Here is an 18536-nt window from a genome sequence, read left to right as displayed (position 1 = left end):
CACCCGTTTCTCATATTGTCCCTCCCAAAAGATTTGTACATCACCTGCAAGGCATGACAAAATTAGTGGCGTCAGAACACCTAACTAGTTTTCACCTGACCAGTTTTCTTACCAAATTAGTATCAAAGGAAAAAACAAAGATGGTATTAACCTAAAGACCTCCCACATAGATTTACCTGCCCATTTTGTGATCCTCCCTTAATTCATATTATCTCTTGTGCTTCCCAAAATATTTTAGTTACAGGCAAGACAAGAACTTTGGAATCAGATCAGCTCTGAAGTGATTTAACTAGTAACTACAGATACATTGGCATGACCGTATGCACTGTGAAAAGTTAGATTTCCAAAAAAACATTTAGAGCAGAACTAGACAGATGATGAGCTTTTAGAATAGAGGCATATTGTGATTGTTTTCGTCATAGGCAAATTCCTTCCTCAATTGATATTTGGTGAATTTAAAGGAATAAGGAGGCTGGCAGTGGTGTTTGTTGTAGGTAAGTATTTTTTAATTCAAAGTTTATTTTTTAATTTTTTTACAGTATATAAATGGAACTTGTTTACTTACATGTTTTTTAAAAGCATATCAAATTATAATTTCACCTTGCAAAAAATACAACGCTAATGTGGATTTGACTATATTATTTTATGTATTATGTGCTATATTTTAAAAACCCTTCACTTTTGATGAACTACACCTATTACTGTCACAAAACAAGTATAGAATTCAGAGTGAATTTCAGGGCACTTGCAGACCAATTAAAATTACTTTAGCTCTTTTATAAAGTAACACGATTGAAGTGATGCAAAATTAGGCTGATTTCTCATACAACATTTTTACTGTGAAATTTCACCAGGATGTAAAGTGCCCTGGGAAAATATTTAGACCCGTTGACTTCTTACACATTTTGTTAAGTTACAGCCTTATTCTAAAATGGATTTAATATGTATTTTTTCTACAAACACAATCTACAAACAACACCCCATAACGACACAGCGAAAACAGGTTTTTAGATTTGTTTTATTTATTTAAAACGGAAATACCTTATTTACATAAGTATTCAGCCCCTTTGCAATGAAACTCGAAATTGAGCTCAGGTGCATCCTGTTTCTATAATGTCTGCAGTATTGAAGGTCCCCAAGAACACAGTGGCCTCCATCACTCTTAAATGGAAGATATTTGGAACCTCCAAGACTCTCCAAGCAATTGGGGGAGAAGGGCCTTGGTCAGGAAGGTGCCCAAGAACCCGATGGTCACACTGACAGAGCTCTAGAGTTCCTATGTGGAGATGGGAGAACCTCCCAGAAGGACAACCATCTCTGCAGCACTCCACCAATAAGGCCTTTATGGTAGAGTTACCAGACAGAAGCCACTCCTCGGTAAAAGGCACATGACATCCCGCTTGGAGTTTGCCAAAAGGCACCTATAGATTCTCAGAACATGAGAAACAAGATTCTCTGATCTGATAAAACCAATAGAGGAAACTTGGCACAATCCCTACGGTGAAGCACGGTGGTGGCAGCATCATGCTGTGGGGATGTTTTTCAGCGACAGGGACTGGGAGACAAGTTAGGATCGAGGCAAAGATGAACGGAGCAAAGTACAGAGAGAACCTTGATGAAAACTTGCTCCAGAGTGCTCAGGACTTCAGACAGGGGCAAATGTTCACCTTCCACCAGGACAATGACCCTAAGCACACAACCAAGACAATGCAGCAGTAGCTTCGGGAAAAGTCTCAATGTCCATGAGTGGCCCAGCTAGAGCCCAAAATGTAACCTGATAGAACATCTCTGGAAAGACCTGAAAATAGCTGTGCAGCAACGCTCTCTTCCAAGCTGACAGAGCTTGAGAGGATCTGCAGAGAATAATGAGAGAAACTCCCTAAATACAGGTGTGCCAATCTTGTAGCGTCATACCCAAGAAGACTAAATTATGTAATCACTTCTGGGCTGCTTCTGCAAAGTACTGAGTAAAGGGTCTGAATACTTATGTAAATGTAATATTTCTGTAAATCATAAATCAGCAACAACAACAAAAAACAACAGAGGTTGATGAGGGGGAAAGACACAATTTAATACATTTTAGTATAAGGCTGTAGCAAAATGATGAAAAGTTCAAATGGTCTGAATACTTTCCAAAGGCCCTGTTCATGTTTACAGCAGTTATAGTCGGTGTTGTGAAATAATTCACACCCTAGCAAAGTTTTCATTTTATTCTACAAAAGCTACTCTACAAAGAAGTATCGGAAATGTTTAACTGAGATGTCTTGATTGCATTCACACCCCTTGATATGTCATACCATATTTAAGTCTAGATTCTATTCAAATCAAATCAAAGTTTATTTGTCACGTGCGCCGAATACAACAGGTGTAGTAGATCTTACAGTGAAATGCTTATTTACAGGCTCTAACCAACAGTGCAAAAAAAGGTATTACCGCTAAAGTTCTGAGCTGTAGCACGATTGGAATTTAAAGACAATGTTCCCATGTTTGCAGGATGCATTAACGGTAAACTCTGCATACGCTAAATTGAAAGTCACCTTTCTAGCATTTAGTCACCTTTCTAGCATCTTTCTAGCATTTAGTCACCTTTCTAGCATTTAATCTAGCATTTAGTTCAAGTGCAAATGTTTCCTTACCAAGTTACACATTTACTTGAATGCAGTCTGTCACAGTAGTGGCTAAGTAAAAACATTTACAACCAAAACTCTATTTGGTTGTTTTTTGGTGATTTAACGTTTTTGAGAAACTTACCCCAAACAGAAAATCACTTCCTTATCCTGGTTGCGTAATATGGGGACCTGAAAAAACATGAACAATGGCTCCAAAAACACCTAAATATGTCCTTTTAGAGACAGCTCTCAGAATAGTGATGTAGGTCTTTAGATGTTGTACACTTGAAATTGTGTCATTCCGAACTTGATCTGCAATGTCATATTCCCTTTTGCGCAACGTGTGCCATTTCCCCTATCCAGCTGTTCCATTCTCTGTGCCCGCTGCAACAGATAACTGCCAAAATTAAGAAAACACCATAACAAAGTGTCTTAAAAGGGCGTGGGCCACCTCGAGCCGCCAGAAAAACTTAAATGCGCTTGGCATAGATTCTACCAGTGTCTGGAACTTACTGTGTAGAAGCACACCATGCTTTCAATATACTTTCTATCTCTCATGTGTTTCCTTTATTTTGGCAGTTACCTGTAGAATGGGAAGAGAAGTATTGCTCCAGTCGCAATAAAATGTTATATAACGTTGCAGATAAAGTTCAGAATAACCTGCATCACTATACTGAGAGATTTGCAGTTTAAAAGTATGCATTTGGTTGTTTTTTGAGCCTTTGTTTATGTTTTTTGGGGTCCCCATATTACACAAGGATGAGGAAGTAATTTACTGTTTGGTTTAAGTTTTCTCAAAAATGTGAAATCTCTATCTTGCCCCTTCTATAACATTCCATTTACATAAACAACAAATCTGTTTGTAAAAAAAAAAAAATGGAATATGACCGACCTGTCAATCTAATTTATATGTTTCTTTCTATTCAGAAAACAACTGCATGAACTGAGTTCAGAATGAAGACTCAGAAACTGACAGCTACTTTTTTCACCATGGGTATGTAGTACACTGTATTTTCTCCCTTTTCATTTTTACATAACACATTTTGCAACTCAAACCTGAATAGATATTCATGATGTGTTGTCACAGATTAATTTAAATAATCCCAACATGTACAATTAAATAGGCAGGAAGGTGATAAAATAGTCCATATCCCTTTGGATAAAGCATATGATTGTTCAAGAACATAGATACAAAATCCAAATAAAAACTAAAATAAAATAATTTAATTGCTAAATATTTCATGGAGACAGTTTTGCGTGTTTCCTAGTCTACTGTAACAACCCAATTAAATACATTTCCAAAATCTTTAAATATTAAATGGAAAAAGTGGAGGAGGTAAATATTATCACACTGCTGAATGTCATTTCCTTACATTCCTGTATGGAAAAATGTGCCATCATGTAAACAAACAAACAAAAAATGTGTGCGCTATTCTTAATAAAGTGTAAGTAATGTTCAGTAACACTTTACTGTAGGTGGTGTGGTATATGGCCAATATACCACGCTTAGGGCTTTGTTTTCGCACGACGCAACTCGGAGTGCCTGGATACATCCCTTAGCCGTGGTATATTCGTCATATATCACAAACCCCCAAGGTGCCTAATTTCTATTATAAACTGGTTACCAATGTAATTAGAGTGGTAAAAATGACTGTTTTGTCATACCCATAGTATACAGTCTGATATACCACGGCTGTCAGCCAACCAGCATTGAGGGCTCAAACCACCCAGTTTAAAAAACACACATTATAACATTAGTCATACCCTGACATACGTAGTTTTAAATAGTTATGTGTAATGGAATAAGATGTTGCAAAAGTAGTTACAATGTGTGTTATAGATGACTGTTCATCCTGTTGTCATATGCTCTAATGTCAACTGTTAATAATAACTGCTAAAACACTGTCTCAATGAAACATGTCATATGTTATTACATGCTACAGTATATGAGTCTAAATACCAGCTGTTATAACAAGGTGTTATGTCACTTGCCAACCTCTGTGTCACATTATTACATTGAATGGAATGATGTGTGTCATTCAAAACCATGCCATATGCCATTATAAATTGTGCACAGACAGACACCTTGTTATTAATTTCAGGTGTTATAAAGCAGCTATGAATGTGCTTGTACCACAAGATGAGTTGAGAATCACAAAACATTACCATTTAAAGGATATCAAAGAAACATGGGAAAAAGGGAGCACAGATGTATTTAGAATGTTTTATTTAGACAACGAGACAATTAACTTCTTTGAGTTGCACAAACTGGACCATGTCCAGGTATAAACCCAAAAAGTATCCCGCTTTCAATGATGTTCAGCTTATAAAGGCTTCATAAAGCCTTCATAATACCTTCATAAGCACTACATAAATGTGTTACAAAACATCTATAATCGTATGTCATGCTTTATAAAGGGTTAAATGGGGCATAACTGTGTGACAATCACTCATGTCAAATGTGACATATCCCACTATGTTGAATATGATATAAACATGTGCTTCATAAAGGATGGCATGCGCTCTAAAGTGATATGTTAGTCACATTACACCTAATCTCATTCCCAGACACTTCCGCCCAAATGAACGGAAGGTCTGGTGGACCAACACATCAAACTTGTCCTTCATTAGTTAGGTCTAAATTCTAATTTTAAGAAGATAAATTGTGGAAATGGGCAGGATTTAACAATAATTATGCATTTCTGACTGTGTTAAGTAGTGACAATGTCAAATACTTTACTCGGTAAGGTCACTCCTATAGAATTCTATTGTCAATCCTACAAAGCCCAACTTTGAATGGTTGATATCCCAGGCTTATATGTGCTGTGTGTTTAATAGCCTAGGGACAACGTTTTACCAAGACACACTTACCTTGATGAAAGCCCCAAAACTAAAGAAATTGATAGTGTCTTTCCTCTGGAACCAAGATACATGTTCCTCAGTACACAATCACCCACACAACAACATAAGTTTTGCAGGTCTATCAACCCATTTAAATAGCTCTCACACCCTACAGTAACCTGTGATCATGAGATAACCTTCATTAATCAGCACAGGGTTAATCACCAATTTATTTACACTTTTGTTCAGTATCCTGTAATACTTAGATTGAAGTGAGACACCTTTGGTCATTCATAAAACATCCATAAAGAGTCTGTATTGCATGACACTGTACTTAATTTAAAGTCAGACACCTTCGGTCATTTATAACACATACATAAATGCCATATATCATATGGCGCTGTACTTAAAATTAAGTCAGACACATTTGGTCATTCATAACACATACATAAATGCCTTATATCATGTGACACTGTCCTTAAAATTAAGTCAGACACCTTTGGTCATTCATAACACATACATAAAGGCTTAATGATGCAAACACAAATGTATCAACACTTAGGGAATTATCACCAACAGTTCAAACAAATAATCATTAAAGACATTTATTTAAACCATACATTTCCTTTTATTTGTACATGGCTTTATCTAAGGAGATTCGTATTTAGCTGAGCCTGCTAGGTAGCTACATTTTGGCAGTGGTGGAAAAAGTACTCAATTGTCATACTAAATAGAAAATGATTCAAGTTAAAGTGGAAGACAACCAGTACAATACTACTTGAGTAACATCCATACCTTCCTAGGACCCCGTAAACGTCCTCTTTCAAATAAACTTATTTTTGCCTCCCTCTGGAGGTTGGATGCATCATTACATTGATTTATATCACTTCACTGCAATGTTACTTCAAACAGGTGGTCCTTACAAAAACACTTACCCAGCTTGACTGCCTTAGGGCACAGACATGGCAAAGCGATAGCTGAATTTGTCTAGAGCCGGCACATCTAAATATATAACTGTCATAGCCCTACAATAAAGAATGTGACCTGCACACTTTCTTACACCTAAGTGTATGTGAAGAAGTAATTCTACAAACTTCTAGTAACTCCTACAAAGTAATATAATTACAACAAATAAAGGTTAACTTATTTGTTTTCGCTGTCCAGTGGTGCATTTGATTTGCAAACTCATCACATGATCAGTGTCCCGTCAGCAACACTAAAAATGTATTTCCAGATCACGGAATTTCGGAAATTTTCTAAATAAAAGTCCCCCACGTAGTAGTAGAAAAGTGTCAATAATCATATGAAAAATAATTGTTTACACATTAACAATGTTTCATTTTTAAGTGACATTTAAGTGAAATTTGTTTAAATTTGGGTTTTGTTCCAAAATAAAATAAATGCTCCCAATGCGAATCCCTGTATAAGGAATACTGTACATATTGGCTTAGAGCAAGAACTATTCTGGGTGCCGCAGTAAAAGTATTGTAGAAAATATTCAGTATGGTCCGTAGAATGTATACAGTATATGGTGTCATTTCATGGGGCTCTGAATAATTCAAATCAAATCAAATCAAATACGGAGTGTTGCTGACCTTATACTCCACCCATTCCATTTGCGACGAATCACATCACGTGTGCTTACTGAAAACCCGCTAACCAAACAACAGTGCAGGACATGCTCACTGAATTAAAGGGCAACTACACTCAAAAATCTAAGTTTCTTAGATTTTTCCCAGACCTCAAAAGTCATACCCTGATGTGGTTTAAGCATTGTTCTGAATTTTGATCTAATGTTGTTGTTTTTCTATAATAAAAAAAAGTGTGAAAAAAACAGAAACAAATAGGGGAAATCCGAAACCTGGAAAAACAAAACCAAGAAAATGGAATTTGGGAAAAAAGCAACTCCATGTGCAGTTGCAAACCGTAGTCTGGCTTTTTTATGGTGGTTTTGGAGTAGTGGCTTCTTCCATGTGAGCGGCCTTTCAGGTTATGTCGATATAGAACTCGTTTTACTGTGGATATAGATACTTTTGTACTTCTTTTCCTCCATCATCTTCACAAGGTCCTTTGTTGCTGTTCTGGGATTGATTTGCACTTTTCGCACAAGTACGTTCATCTCTAGGAGACAGAATGCGTCTCCTTCCTGAGCGGGATGACGGCTGTGTTTATACTTGCGTACTATTGTTGGTACAGATGAACGCAGTACCTTCAGGCGTTTGGAAATTGCTCCCAATGATGAACCAGTCTTGTGGGGGTCTACAATTATTTTTCTGAGGTCTTGGCTGATTTATTTGGATTATCCTATGATGTCAAGCAAAGAGGTACTGAGTTTGAAGGTCGGCCTTGAAATACATCCACAGGTACACCACCAATTGACTCAAATGATGTCAATTAGTCTATCAGAAGCTTCTAAAGCCATGACATAATTTTCTGGAATTTTCCAAGCTGTTTCAAGGCACAGTCAACTTAGTGTATGTAAACTTCTGACCCACTGGAATTGTGATACAGTGAATTATAAGATCTGTCTGTAAATAATTGTTGGGAAAATGACTTGTGTCATGCAGAAAGTAGATGTCCTAAAGGACTTGCCAAAACTATAGTTTGTTAACAAGAAATTTGTGGAGTGGTTGAAAAACGAGTTTTAATGACTCCAACCTAAGTGTATGTAAACTTCCAACTTAAACTGTATGTAAAAGGCATTTGTGACCCATTTTAGGAAACTATGCATATGTAGTGGGTTACTACTTCACAGGAGAGCCGTTTGAACGTAAACTTTTTTTAAAAAATCAAAATGCGTATTCTGCCAGAAATGCCTTCTGAAACGTGAACTTTCTTGAGTCTTAATAACAAACTTGTATGCCATCTATAAATATGAATACAATTGTTAAATTACGAGGCTAGTTGGTAAAGCCACAGATTGGCTGAGATAATGAGTGGGCTGGACATGCCGAGAGATGAGTTTGGATTGGTCTGCCATATAATACGCTTCTGACTATTTGAGCTGGTCAGTATGTCTAGGTAATCCTGTCTAATTCGGCGTTTAAAAAAAAAATGTATTGCGTAGTAAAACTATATTCTGATTTATTTAACACTTTTTTGCTTAATACATGATTCCATATTTGTTATTTCATAGTTTTGATGTCTTCACTATTGTTCTACATTGTACATGGTAAAAATAAAGAAAAAGCCTTGAATGAGTAGGTGTGTTCAAACTTTGACTGGTACTATATGTCTTATGAATGACTAAAGGTGTCTGACTTCATAGTAGGTACAGCATCATATGATATAAGGCATTTATGTATGTGTTATGAATGACCAAAGGAGTCTGACTTTAAAGTAAGTACAGCTTCATCACAAAGTCAGACACCTTCAGTCATTCATAACACATTCATAAAGACTATACACATAACACCATCATGCGATATAGTCTTTAAGAGAATACGTTATGAATGACCAAAGGTGATCACTTAAAATTTTGTAAATGTGATATTTCAGTTTATATTTGTAATACATTTGCAAAAATGTCTAAAAACCTGTTTTTGCATTGTCATTACGGAGTATTGTGTGTAGATTGATGAGGGGGGAAAAAACAATTTAATCCAGTTTAGAATAAGGATGTAACCTAACAAAATGTTGAAAGAGTCAAGGGGTCTGAAAACTTTCCAAATGCACTGTAGTGGGTTACGTCACATTTGGCATGGGTAATTATGTCACAGAGTTATGCCACATTTATAAAACCTTATAAAGCATGACATACAGTCATAGATGCTTCTTAACACATTTATGTAGTGCTTTTGAAGTTATTATGAACATAATTTAATGCGGGAATACTTATGACTGATTATGACAAATGACATGTTATATAGATGTTATGAAGTATTTCTGAAAGCATACATAACGACACATATAGTAAAGGTTGACCTAATGTACTTCAAAATCAATAAGGAGAGTGGCTACATATAATAATTATTTTGTTTACTCGAATATAAGTGGAATTTATAACATACTGCACGCATCTGATGAAGAGTAAGAGTAGAAAAATCGATACTGTACTCATAAAATATACTAACCATTCATCTCATAAATCAGTGTTCGTATTCTGGAATATCCATGGAGTTTCGACAATAACCACAGCCTCCAGAAGAGCAGCTCCTTCAACAAGAGCTGCTTTAACAACCACAACTGCAGCTTCTAGGACCACATTAGCTCGAACAACAACCAAAAAAGCACCTCCTGTGACACCAACCCTAGCTGCTTCCAGAACCAGAAAAGCAGCCCATACCACAACCACAACTGCAGCTCCTTGTAAAAAACATGTAGCTCATTTGACCAGCACAACTAAAGCAACTACAACGCCAACGAGATCTGCAACAAATGCAGCTCCTACAACAACATCTTTAACTACAAAAACAAACCCAACAATACCCAATACGGTAACAACTGCAGCATCTACTACGAAAATATTTGTCAATCCTGCAACCACTACAACTGCTGAAGCTACTACAACAACCACAACAGCAGCTCTAACAGCAACCAGAATTGAAGATCCTTCTAAAATAACCACAACAACATCCCCAACGACAACTGCAGCTCCTACGACCACTACAACTGTTGCAGTTCCTACAACACCAACTGTAGCTGCTTCCACAACCACTATCACAGCCCCTACTGCAACAACAACTGCAGCACCTACGATAACAACAACTTTAGCTACTATAGCCAGCACAACAGCAATCACTGCAGCTTCTATAACATCTACAACAAGCACAACAATACCCCCTATGGCAACAACTACAGCTTCTACAAAAACAACAATTTTAGATCCTGCAACCACTACAACTGCTGAAGGTACTACGACAACCCCAACATCAGCTCCTACGACACCAAAGGTAGCTGCTTCCTCAAGCACTACAGCAGCCCCTACTGAAACCAGAACTGAAAATCATTCTACAATAACCACAACAACATCCCCAACAACAACTGCAGCTCCTACTACAACAACTGGAGCTCTTCCTGCAACAACAACTGTAGCTGCATCCACAACCACTACTGCACCCCCTTCTGCAACAACAACTGCAGCTCCGACAACAACAACTTTATCTACTATAACCAGCGTAACGGCAGCTCCTACAACAACCACTGCAGCTTTTACATCATCATCAGCAGCAGCTACTAATACAAAAAATGTAGATCCTTTTACCACTATAACTGCTGCAGCTCCTACGACAATCACAACTGAAGGTCCGACTACCATTTTAACTCCTACGACAACCACAACTGTAGCACCTACAGGAACCACAACAACAACTGTAGCACCTACGACAACCACAACAACATCCTTTTCGACAACTGCAGCTCCAACCACTGTAGCTACTACAACGTCAATCAAAACTGCAGGACCTACTACCATTGTAAGCCCTACGACAAACACAAATGTAGCTCCTACAGCAACCACAACAGCAGCTAGTACAACAACTGGAGCTCCAACGACCACTACAACTGCAGCAGCTCAAACAACACCAACTGTAGCTGCATCCACAACCACTACTGCAACCCCTTCTGCAACAACAACTGCAGCTCCGACAACAACAACTTTATCTACTATAACCAGCATAACGGCAGCTCCTACAACAACCACTGCAGCTTTGACATCATCATCAGCAGCAGCAGCTACTAATACAAAAAATGTAGATCCTTTTACCACTAGAACTGCTGCAGCTCCTACGACAATCACAACTGAAGCTGCTTCCACAACCACTACTGCAACCCCTACTGCAACCACAACTGAAGCTGCTTCCACAACCTCTACTGCAACCCCTACTGCAACCACAACTGAAGCTGCTTCCACAACCTCTACTGCAACCCCTACTGCAACCACAACTGAAGCTTCTTCTACAACAACTGTAGCACCTACGACAACCACAACAAAATCTCCTTTGACAACTACAGCTCCTACGACAACAACAGTAGCTCCTACAACGCCAATAACAACTGCAGGTCCTACTACCAATTTAACTCCTACGACAAGCACAAATGTAGCTCCTACAGCAACCACAACAGCAGCTAGTGCAACAACTGTAGCTCCTATTACCACGACAAATGCAGCAACTACAACAGCAATCATAACAGCAGGTCCTACTACCATTATAACTCCGACAACAACTACAACTTCAGCTCCTACAGAAATCACAACTGCAGCTCCTACAAACCCCGCAATTGCAACTTCTACTACGACAACTGTAGCTCCTACGACCACAACAACTGCAGGAGGTCCTACAACCAAACCAGTAGCTGCTTCCAGAACCACTACAGCAGCCACTAATGCAACAAGTACTGCACCTTCTACAACAACAACTTTAGGTACTATAGCAAGCACAACAGCAGCTGCAACTGCGGCTTTTACAACATCAAAAACAAGCCCAACAGAACCCCCTACAGCAACAAGTGCAGCTTCTACTACAAAAATAATTGTAGATCCTGTGACCACTACAACTGCTGAAGCTGCTACAACAACCACAACAGCAGCTCCTACAACACCAACTGTAGCTGCTTCCACAACCAGTACCACAGCCCCTACTGCAACCAGAACTGAAGATCCTTCTACAAAAACCACAACATCATCCCCTACGACAACTGCAGCTTCTACTACAACAGGAGCTCCTATAACCACTACAACTGCAGCAGCTCCTATAACAACAACTGTAGCTGCTTCCACAAGCACTACTGCACTCAATACTGCAACAACAACTGCAGCACCTACAACAACAACTTTAGCTAGTATAACAAGCATAACAGCAGCTCCAACGACAACCACTGCTGCAGCTACTAATACAAAAAATGTTGCTCCTACGACAATAACTGTAGATCCTGATACAACTACTACTGCTGAAGCTACTATGAAAACCACAACAGCAGCTCCAACAACACCTGTACCTGCTTCCACAACCACTACTTCAACCCCTACTGCAACCACAACTGAAGCTTCTTCTACAACAACTGTAGCACCTACGACAACCACAACCACATCCCCTTCGACAACTGTAGCTCCTACAACGCCAATCACAACTGCAGGTCCTACTACCACTTTAACTCCTACGACAAACACAAATGTAGCTCCTACAGCAACCACAACAGCAGCTAGTACAACAACTGTAACTCCTATGACCACTACAACAACTACAACAGCAATCATAACTGCAGTTCCTACTACCAGTTTAACTGCTACAACAACCACAACTGTAGCTCCTAAAGAAATCACAACTGTAGCTCCTATGACCACCACAACTGAAGCAGCTGCAGGACTTGCTTCCACAACCACTACAGCAGTCCCTACAGCAACCAGAACTGAAGATCCTTCTGCAATAACCACAACAACATCCCCTACGACAACTGCAGCTCCTACAACTCCCACAACAACAGCTTCTACTACAACAACTGGAGCTCCTACGACCACTACAACTGCAGGAGCTCCTACAACAAAAGCTGTATCTGCTTCCAGAACCACTACTGCAGCCCCTACTGCAACAACAACTGCAGCTCCTTCAACAACAACTTTAGGTACTTTCGCAAGCACAACAGCAGCTGCTACGACAATCACTGCAGCTTCAATGACATCTACAACAAGCCCCACAATACCCCCTACAGCAACAACTGCAGGTTCTACTACAACAACATCCAATAAGACAACTGCAGCTTCTACTATAACAACTGAATCTGCTTCCACAACCACTACTGCACCCACTACTGCAACAACAACTGCAGGTTCTACTACAACAACATCCCCTAAGACAACTGCAGCTTCTACTATAACAACTGGAGCTGCTTCCACAACCACTACTGCACCCACTTCTGCAACAACAACTGCAGCTCCGACAACAACAACTTTAGCTAGTATAACAAGCACAACAGCAGCTCCAACGACAACCAATGCAGCTTCTACTACATCTACAGCTACTAATACAAAAAATGTTGCTCCTACGACAACAAAAGCAGCTCCTATGACAATAACTGTAGATCCTGTTACAACTGCTGCAGCTACTATGAAAACCACAACAGCAGCTCCAACAACAACACCTGTAGCTGCTTCCACAACCATTACTGCAACTCCTACTGCAACCACAACTGAAGCTTCTTCTACAACAACTGTAGCACCTACGAAAACTACAACAACATCCCCTTCGACAACTGCAGCTCCTATGACAACAACAGTAGCTCCTACAACGCCAATCCCATCTGCAGGTTCTACTACCAGTTTAACTCCTATGACAAACAGAACTGTAGCTCCTACAGCAACCACAACAGCAGCTAGTACAACAACTGTAGCTCCTATGACCACTACAACTGCAGCAACTACAACAGCAATCCTAGCTGCAGGTCCTACTACCATTTTAACCCCGACAACAACCACAACTTCAGCTCCTACAGAAATCATAACTGTAGCTCATTCAACCCCCGCAATTACAGCTTCTACTATAACAACTGTAGCTCCTACGATAACTACAACTGCAGCAGCTCCTACAACAACAACTGTAGCTGCTTCCACAACCACTACTGCAACCCCTACTGCAATAACAAGTGCGGCTCCTACTACAACAACAAGCACAACAACGGCTCATTCGACAACCACTGCAGATCCTACTACAATCACAACAACTGCAACTCCTACGACAACTACAACTGCAGCTACAACAAATGTTTTACTTACGACACTCACAACTGTAGCTCCTACTACCACAACTGCAGCTCCTGCTGTGGATGTTATGATAACAACTGTACCTACAACCACTACATCTGCAGCACCTACTATGATAACCACAGCTACAACTACAAAAAATTTAGCTCCTTTGACAACCACAACTGCAGCTCCTTCTACAGTAACTGAAGCTCCTACAACAGGCACAACAGAAGCTCCTAGGACAATAATTTTAGTTCCTACAACAACAACCATCAGAACTGAAGCTCTTACGACAATTACAAATGCAGCTCCTACCTCAAATGTAGCTCCTACGGCAAAAACAGTAGCTTTTACGACAGCAATTGTAGCTCCTACAACCAATATATATGCAAATCCTTCTACAACAACTGTATCTCCATTGACAACCACAACTGCAGCTCCCACTATAACCACAAATGCAGCTCTATCTACAACAACTGTAGCTCCTACGACCATTACAACTTCAAAACCTACAACGACAAGTGCAGCTCCATCTACAACAACTGTAGCTCCTACGACCATTACAACTTCAAAACCCACAATGACAATCACAAGTGCAGCTTATAGTACCACTTTAGCTCCTATGACAACCACAACAGCAGCTCCTGCAACAAAAACTGTAGCTGCTTTAACAACCACAACTGAAGCTTCTAGGACCACTTTAGCTCCAACGACAACCACAAGTGCAGCTCCATCTACAACAACTGTAGCTCCTACAACCATTACAACTTCAAAACCTACAATGACAATAACAACTGCAGCCTCTAGGACCACTTTAGCTCCTACAACAACGACAAAAGCAGCTCCTATGACAACCCTAGCTGCTTCTAAAACCACAAAAGCGGCCCATACCACAACCACAATTCATTGTAAAAAACCTGGAGCTCATTTGACCAGCACAACTAAAGCAGTTACTACGACAACGAGATCTGCAGTAACTAAAACAACTAAAGTTCCAACCACCACAACTCCAGCAACTACTACGAAAACCAAAACTGTAGCTCCTACAACAATAACTTCAGCTTCTTCTACAACAACTATAGCACCTAAAACAACCACAAAAATCTCCCCTTCGACAACTGTAGCTCCAACAACGCCAATCACAACTGAAGCTCCTACTACCATTTTAACTCCGAGGACAACCACAACTGTAGCACCTACAGCAACCACAACAACAACTGTAGCACCTACGACAACCACAACAACATCGTTTTCGACAACTAAAGCTACAACTACAACACCTGTAGCTCCTACAGCGCCAATCACAACTGCAGGACCTACTACCATAGTAAGTCCTACGACAACCACAAATGTAGCTCCTACAGCAACCACAACAGCAGCTAGTACCAAAAATGTAGCTCCCACGATCATTTCAACTGCAGCAGCACCAACTGTAGCTGCATCCACAACCACTACAGCAGCCCCTATGGCAACAACAACTCTAGCTCATACAACAACAACAACTTTAGCTACAATAGCAAGCACAACAGCAGCTGCTACGACAACCACTGCAGCTTCTATAACATCTACAAGAAGCGCAACAATACCCGCTACGGCAACAACTACAGCTTCTACAACAACAAAAATTGTAGATCCTGCGACCACCACAAATGATGCAGCTACTACGACAACCACAGCTCCTACAACTACAACTGTAGCTTCTTCCACAAGAACAAGTGCAGCCCCTACTGCTACCACAACAGAAGTTTCTTCTACAACAACTGTGGAAACTACGACTACCACAACAACATCCCCTACGAGAACTGCAGCTCCTACTACAACTACCGTAGCTCCTACGGCCACTACAGCAGCAGCTCCTACGGCCACAACAACAACTGAAGCTGCTTCCACAAGCACCACTGAAGCCCCTACTGCAACCACAACTGAAGCTTCTTCTACAACAACTATATCACCTACGACAACATCCCCTTCAACAACTGCAGCTCCTACTACAACTACTGTAGCTGCTTCCACAACCACTACTGCATTACCTACTGCAACCACGACTGCAGCTTCTTCCACAACCACTACTGCATCCCTTACTGCAACCACAACTGAAGCTTCTTCTACAACAACTACTGCAGCCCTTGCTGGAAACACAACTGAAGCTTCTTCTAAAACAACTATGGCACCTACGACAACCACAACAATCTCCCCTTCGACAACTGTAGCTCCAACAACGCCAATCACAACTGAAGGTCCTACTACCATTTTAACTCCCACGACAACCACAACTGTAGCACCTACAGCAACCACAACAACAACTGTAGCACCTACGACAACCACAACAACATCCTTTTCGACAACTGCAGCTCCAACAACTGTAGCTCATACAACGCCAATCAAAACTGCAGGACCTAATACCATTGTCAGTCCTACGACAAACACAAATGTAGCTCCTACAGCAACCACAACAGCAGCTAGTACAACAACTGGAGCTCCAACGACCACTACAACTGCAGCAGCTCCAACAACAACTGTAGCTGCTTCCTCAACCACTACAACAGCTCCTACTGCGACTAGAAATGAAGATCCTTCTACAATAACCACAACAACATCCTCTACGACAACTGCAGCTCCTACTAAAACCACTGGAGCTCCTACGGCCACTACAACAGCAGCAGCTCTTACAACAACAACTGAAGCTGCTTCCACAAGCACTACTGCAGTCCCTACTGCAACCACAATTGAAGCTTATTCTACAACAACTATATCACCTACGACAACATCCCCTTCGACAACTGCAGCTACTACTACAACAACTGTAGCTGCTTCCACAACCACTACTGCAGCTTCTTCCACAACCACTACTGCAACCACAACTGAAGCTTCTTCTACAACAACTACTGCAGCCCTTACTGGAACCACAACTGAAGCTTCTTCTAAAACAACTATAGCACCTACGACAACCACAACAATCTCCCCTTCGACAACTCCAACAACGCCAATCACAACCGAAGGTCCTACTACCATTTTAACTCCTACGACAACCACAACTGAAGCACCTACAGCAACCACAACAACAATTGTAGCACCTACGACAACCACAACAACATCCTTTTCGACAACTGCAGCTCCAACAACTGTAGCTCCTACAACGCCTATCAAAACTGCAGGACCTACTACCATTGTAAGTCCTACGGGAAACACAAATGTAGCTCCTACAGCAACCACAACAGCAGCTAGTACAACAAATGTTGCTCCAAAGATCACTACAACTGCAGCAGCACCAACTGTAGCTGCATCTACAACCACTACTGCAGCCCCTATGGCAACAACAACTCTAGCTCATACAACAACAACTTTAGCTACAATAGCAAGCACAACAGTAGCGGCTACGACAACCACTGCAGCTTCTATAACATCTACAACAAGCGCAACAATACCCCCTACGGCAGCAACTACAGCTTCTACTACGACAAAAATTGTAGATCCTGCGACCACCACAAAGGATGCAGCTACTACGACAACCACAGCTCCTACAAATCCACCTGTAGCTTCTTCCACAAGAACAAGTGCAGCCCCTACTACAACCACAACAGAAGCTTCTTCTACAACAACTGTAGAAACTACGACTACCACAACAACATCCCCTACGAGAACTGCAGCTCCTACTACAACTACAGTAGCTCCTACGACCACTACAACTGCAGCAGCTCCAACAACAACTGTAGCTGCTTCCTCAACCACTACAACAGCCCCTACTGCAACTAGAAATGAAGATCCTTCTACAATAACCACAACAACATCCCCTACGACAACTGCAGCTCCTACTAAAACCACTGGAGCTCCTACGGCCACTACAACAGCAGCAGCTCTTACAACAACAACTGAAGCTGCTTCCACAAGCACTACTGCAGTCCCTACTGCAACCACAATTGAAGCTTCTTCTACAACAACTATATCACCTACGACAACATCCCCTTCGACAACTGCAGCTCCTACTACAACAACTGTAGCTGCTTCCACAACCACTACTGCAGCTTCTTCCACAACCACTACTGCAACCACAACTGAAGCTTCTTCTACAACAACTACTGCAGCCCTTACTGGAACCACAACTGAAGCTTCTTCTAAAACAACTATAGCACCTACGACAACCACAACAATCTCCCCTTCGACAACTCCAACAACGCCAATCACAACCGAAGGTCCTACTACCATTTTAACTCCTACGACAACCACAACTGAAGCACCTACAGCAACCACAACAACAATTGTAGCACCTACGACAACCACAACAACATCCTTTTCGACAACTGCAGCTCCAACAACTGTAGCTCCTACAACGCCAATCAAAACTGCAGGACCTACTACCATTGTAAGTCCTACGGGAAACACAAATGTAGCTCCTACAGCAACCACAACAG

At 40.7% G+C, this 18536-nt stretch overlaps 1 protein-coding gene across 1 annotated transcript; it reads left to right on the top strand.

The window, feature by feature from the left end:
• The first annotated feature begins 236 nt into the window (after positions 1 to 236).
• On the top strand, positions 237 to 14334 carry LOC139372334 (uncharacterized). The gene is made up of 8 exons (XM_071112054.1): positions 237 to 494; positions 3537 to 3603; positions 9543 to 12088; positions 12172 to 12230; positions 12456 to 12593; positions 12849 to 13109; positions 13602 to 13760; positions 13917 to 14334. The coding sequence occupies exons 2-8, from the start codon at positions 3564 to 3566 to the stop codon at positions 14332 to 14334; spliced, it is 3621 nt and encodes a 1206-aa protein (XP_070968155.1). The 5' UTR covers positions 237 to 494; positions 3537 to 3563.
• The last annotated feature ends 4202 nt before the right edge of the window (positions 14335 to 18536 follow it).

Source organism: Oncorhynchus clarkii, chromosome 18 (genome assembly GCF_045791955.1).
Source record: "Oncorhynchus clarkii lewisi isolate Uvic-CL-2024 chromosome 18, UVic_Ocla_1.0, whole genome shotgun sequence".
Lineage (NCBI taxonomy): Eukaryota > Metazoa > Chordata > Actinopteri > Salmoniformes > Salmonidae > Oncorhynchus > Oncorhynchus clarkii.
The sequence above is the reverse complement of the archived record's forward strand: the minus strand, read 5'-3'. Positions and strand labels throughout refer to the sequence as shown.

Coding starts and splice junctions, on each gene's coding strand:
- LOC139372334 (XM_071112054.1), top strand. CDS start 3,564: ATGAAGACTCAGAAACTGACAGCTACTTTTTTCACCATGG. Junction 3,604..9,542: donor AGCTACTTTTTTCACCATGG/GTATGTAGTACA, acceptor CTCATAAATCAG/TGTTCGTATTCTGGAATATC. Junction 12,231..12,455: donor TACAACAACAACTTTAGCTA/GTATAACAAGCA, acceptor CAACAACTGTAG/CACCTACGACAACCACAACC.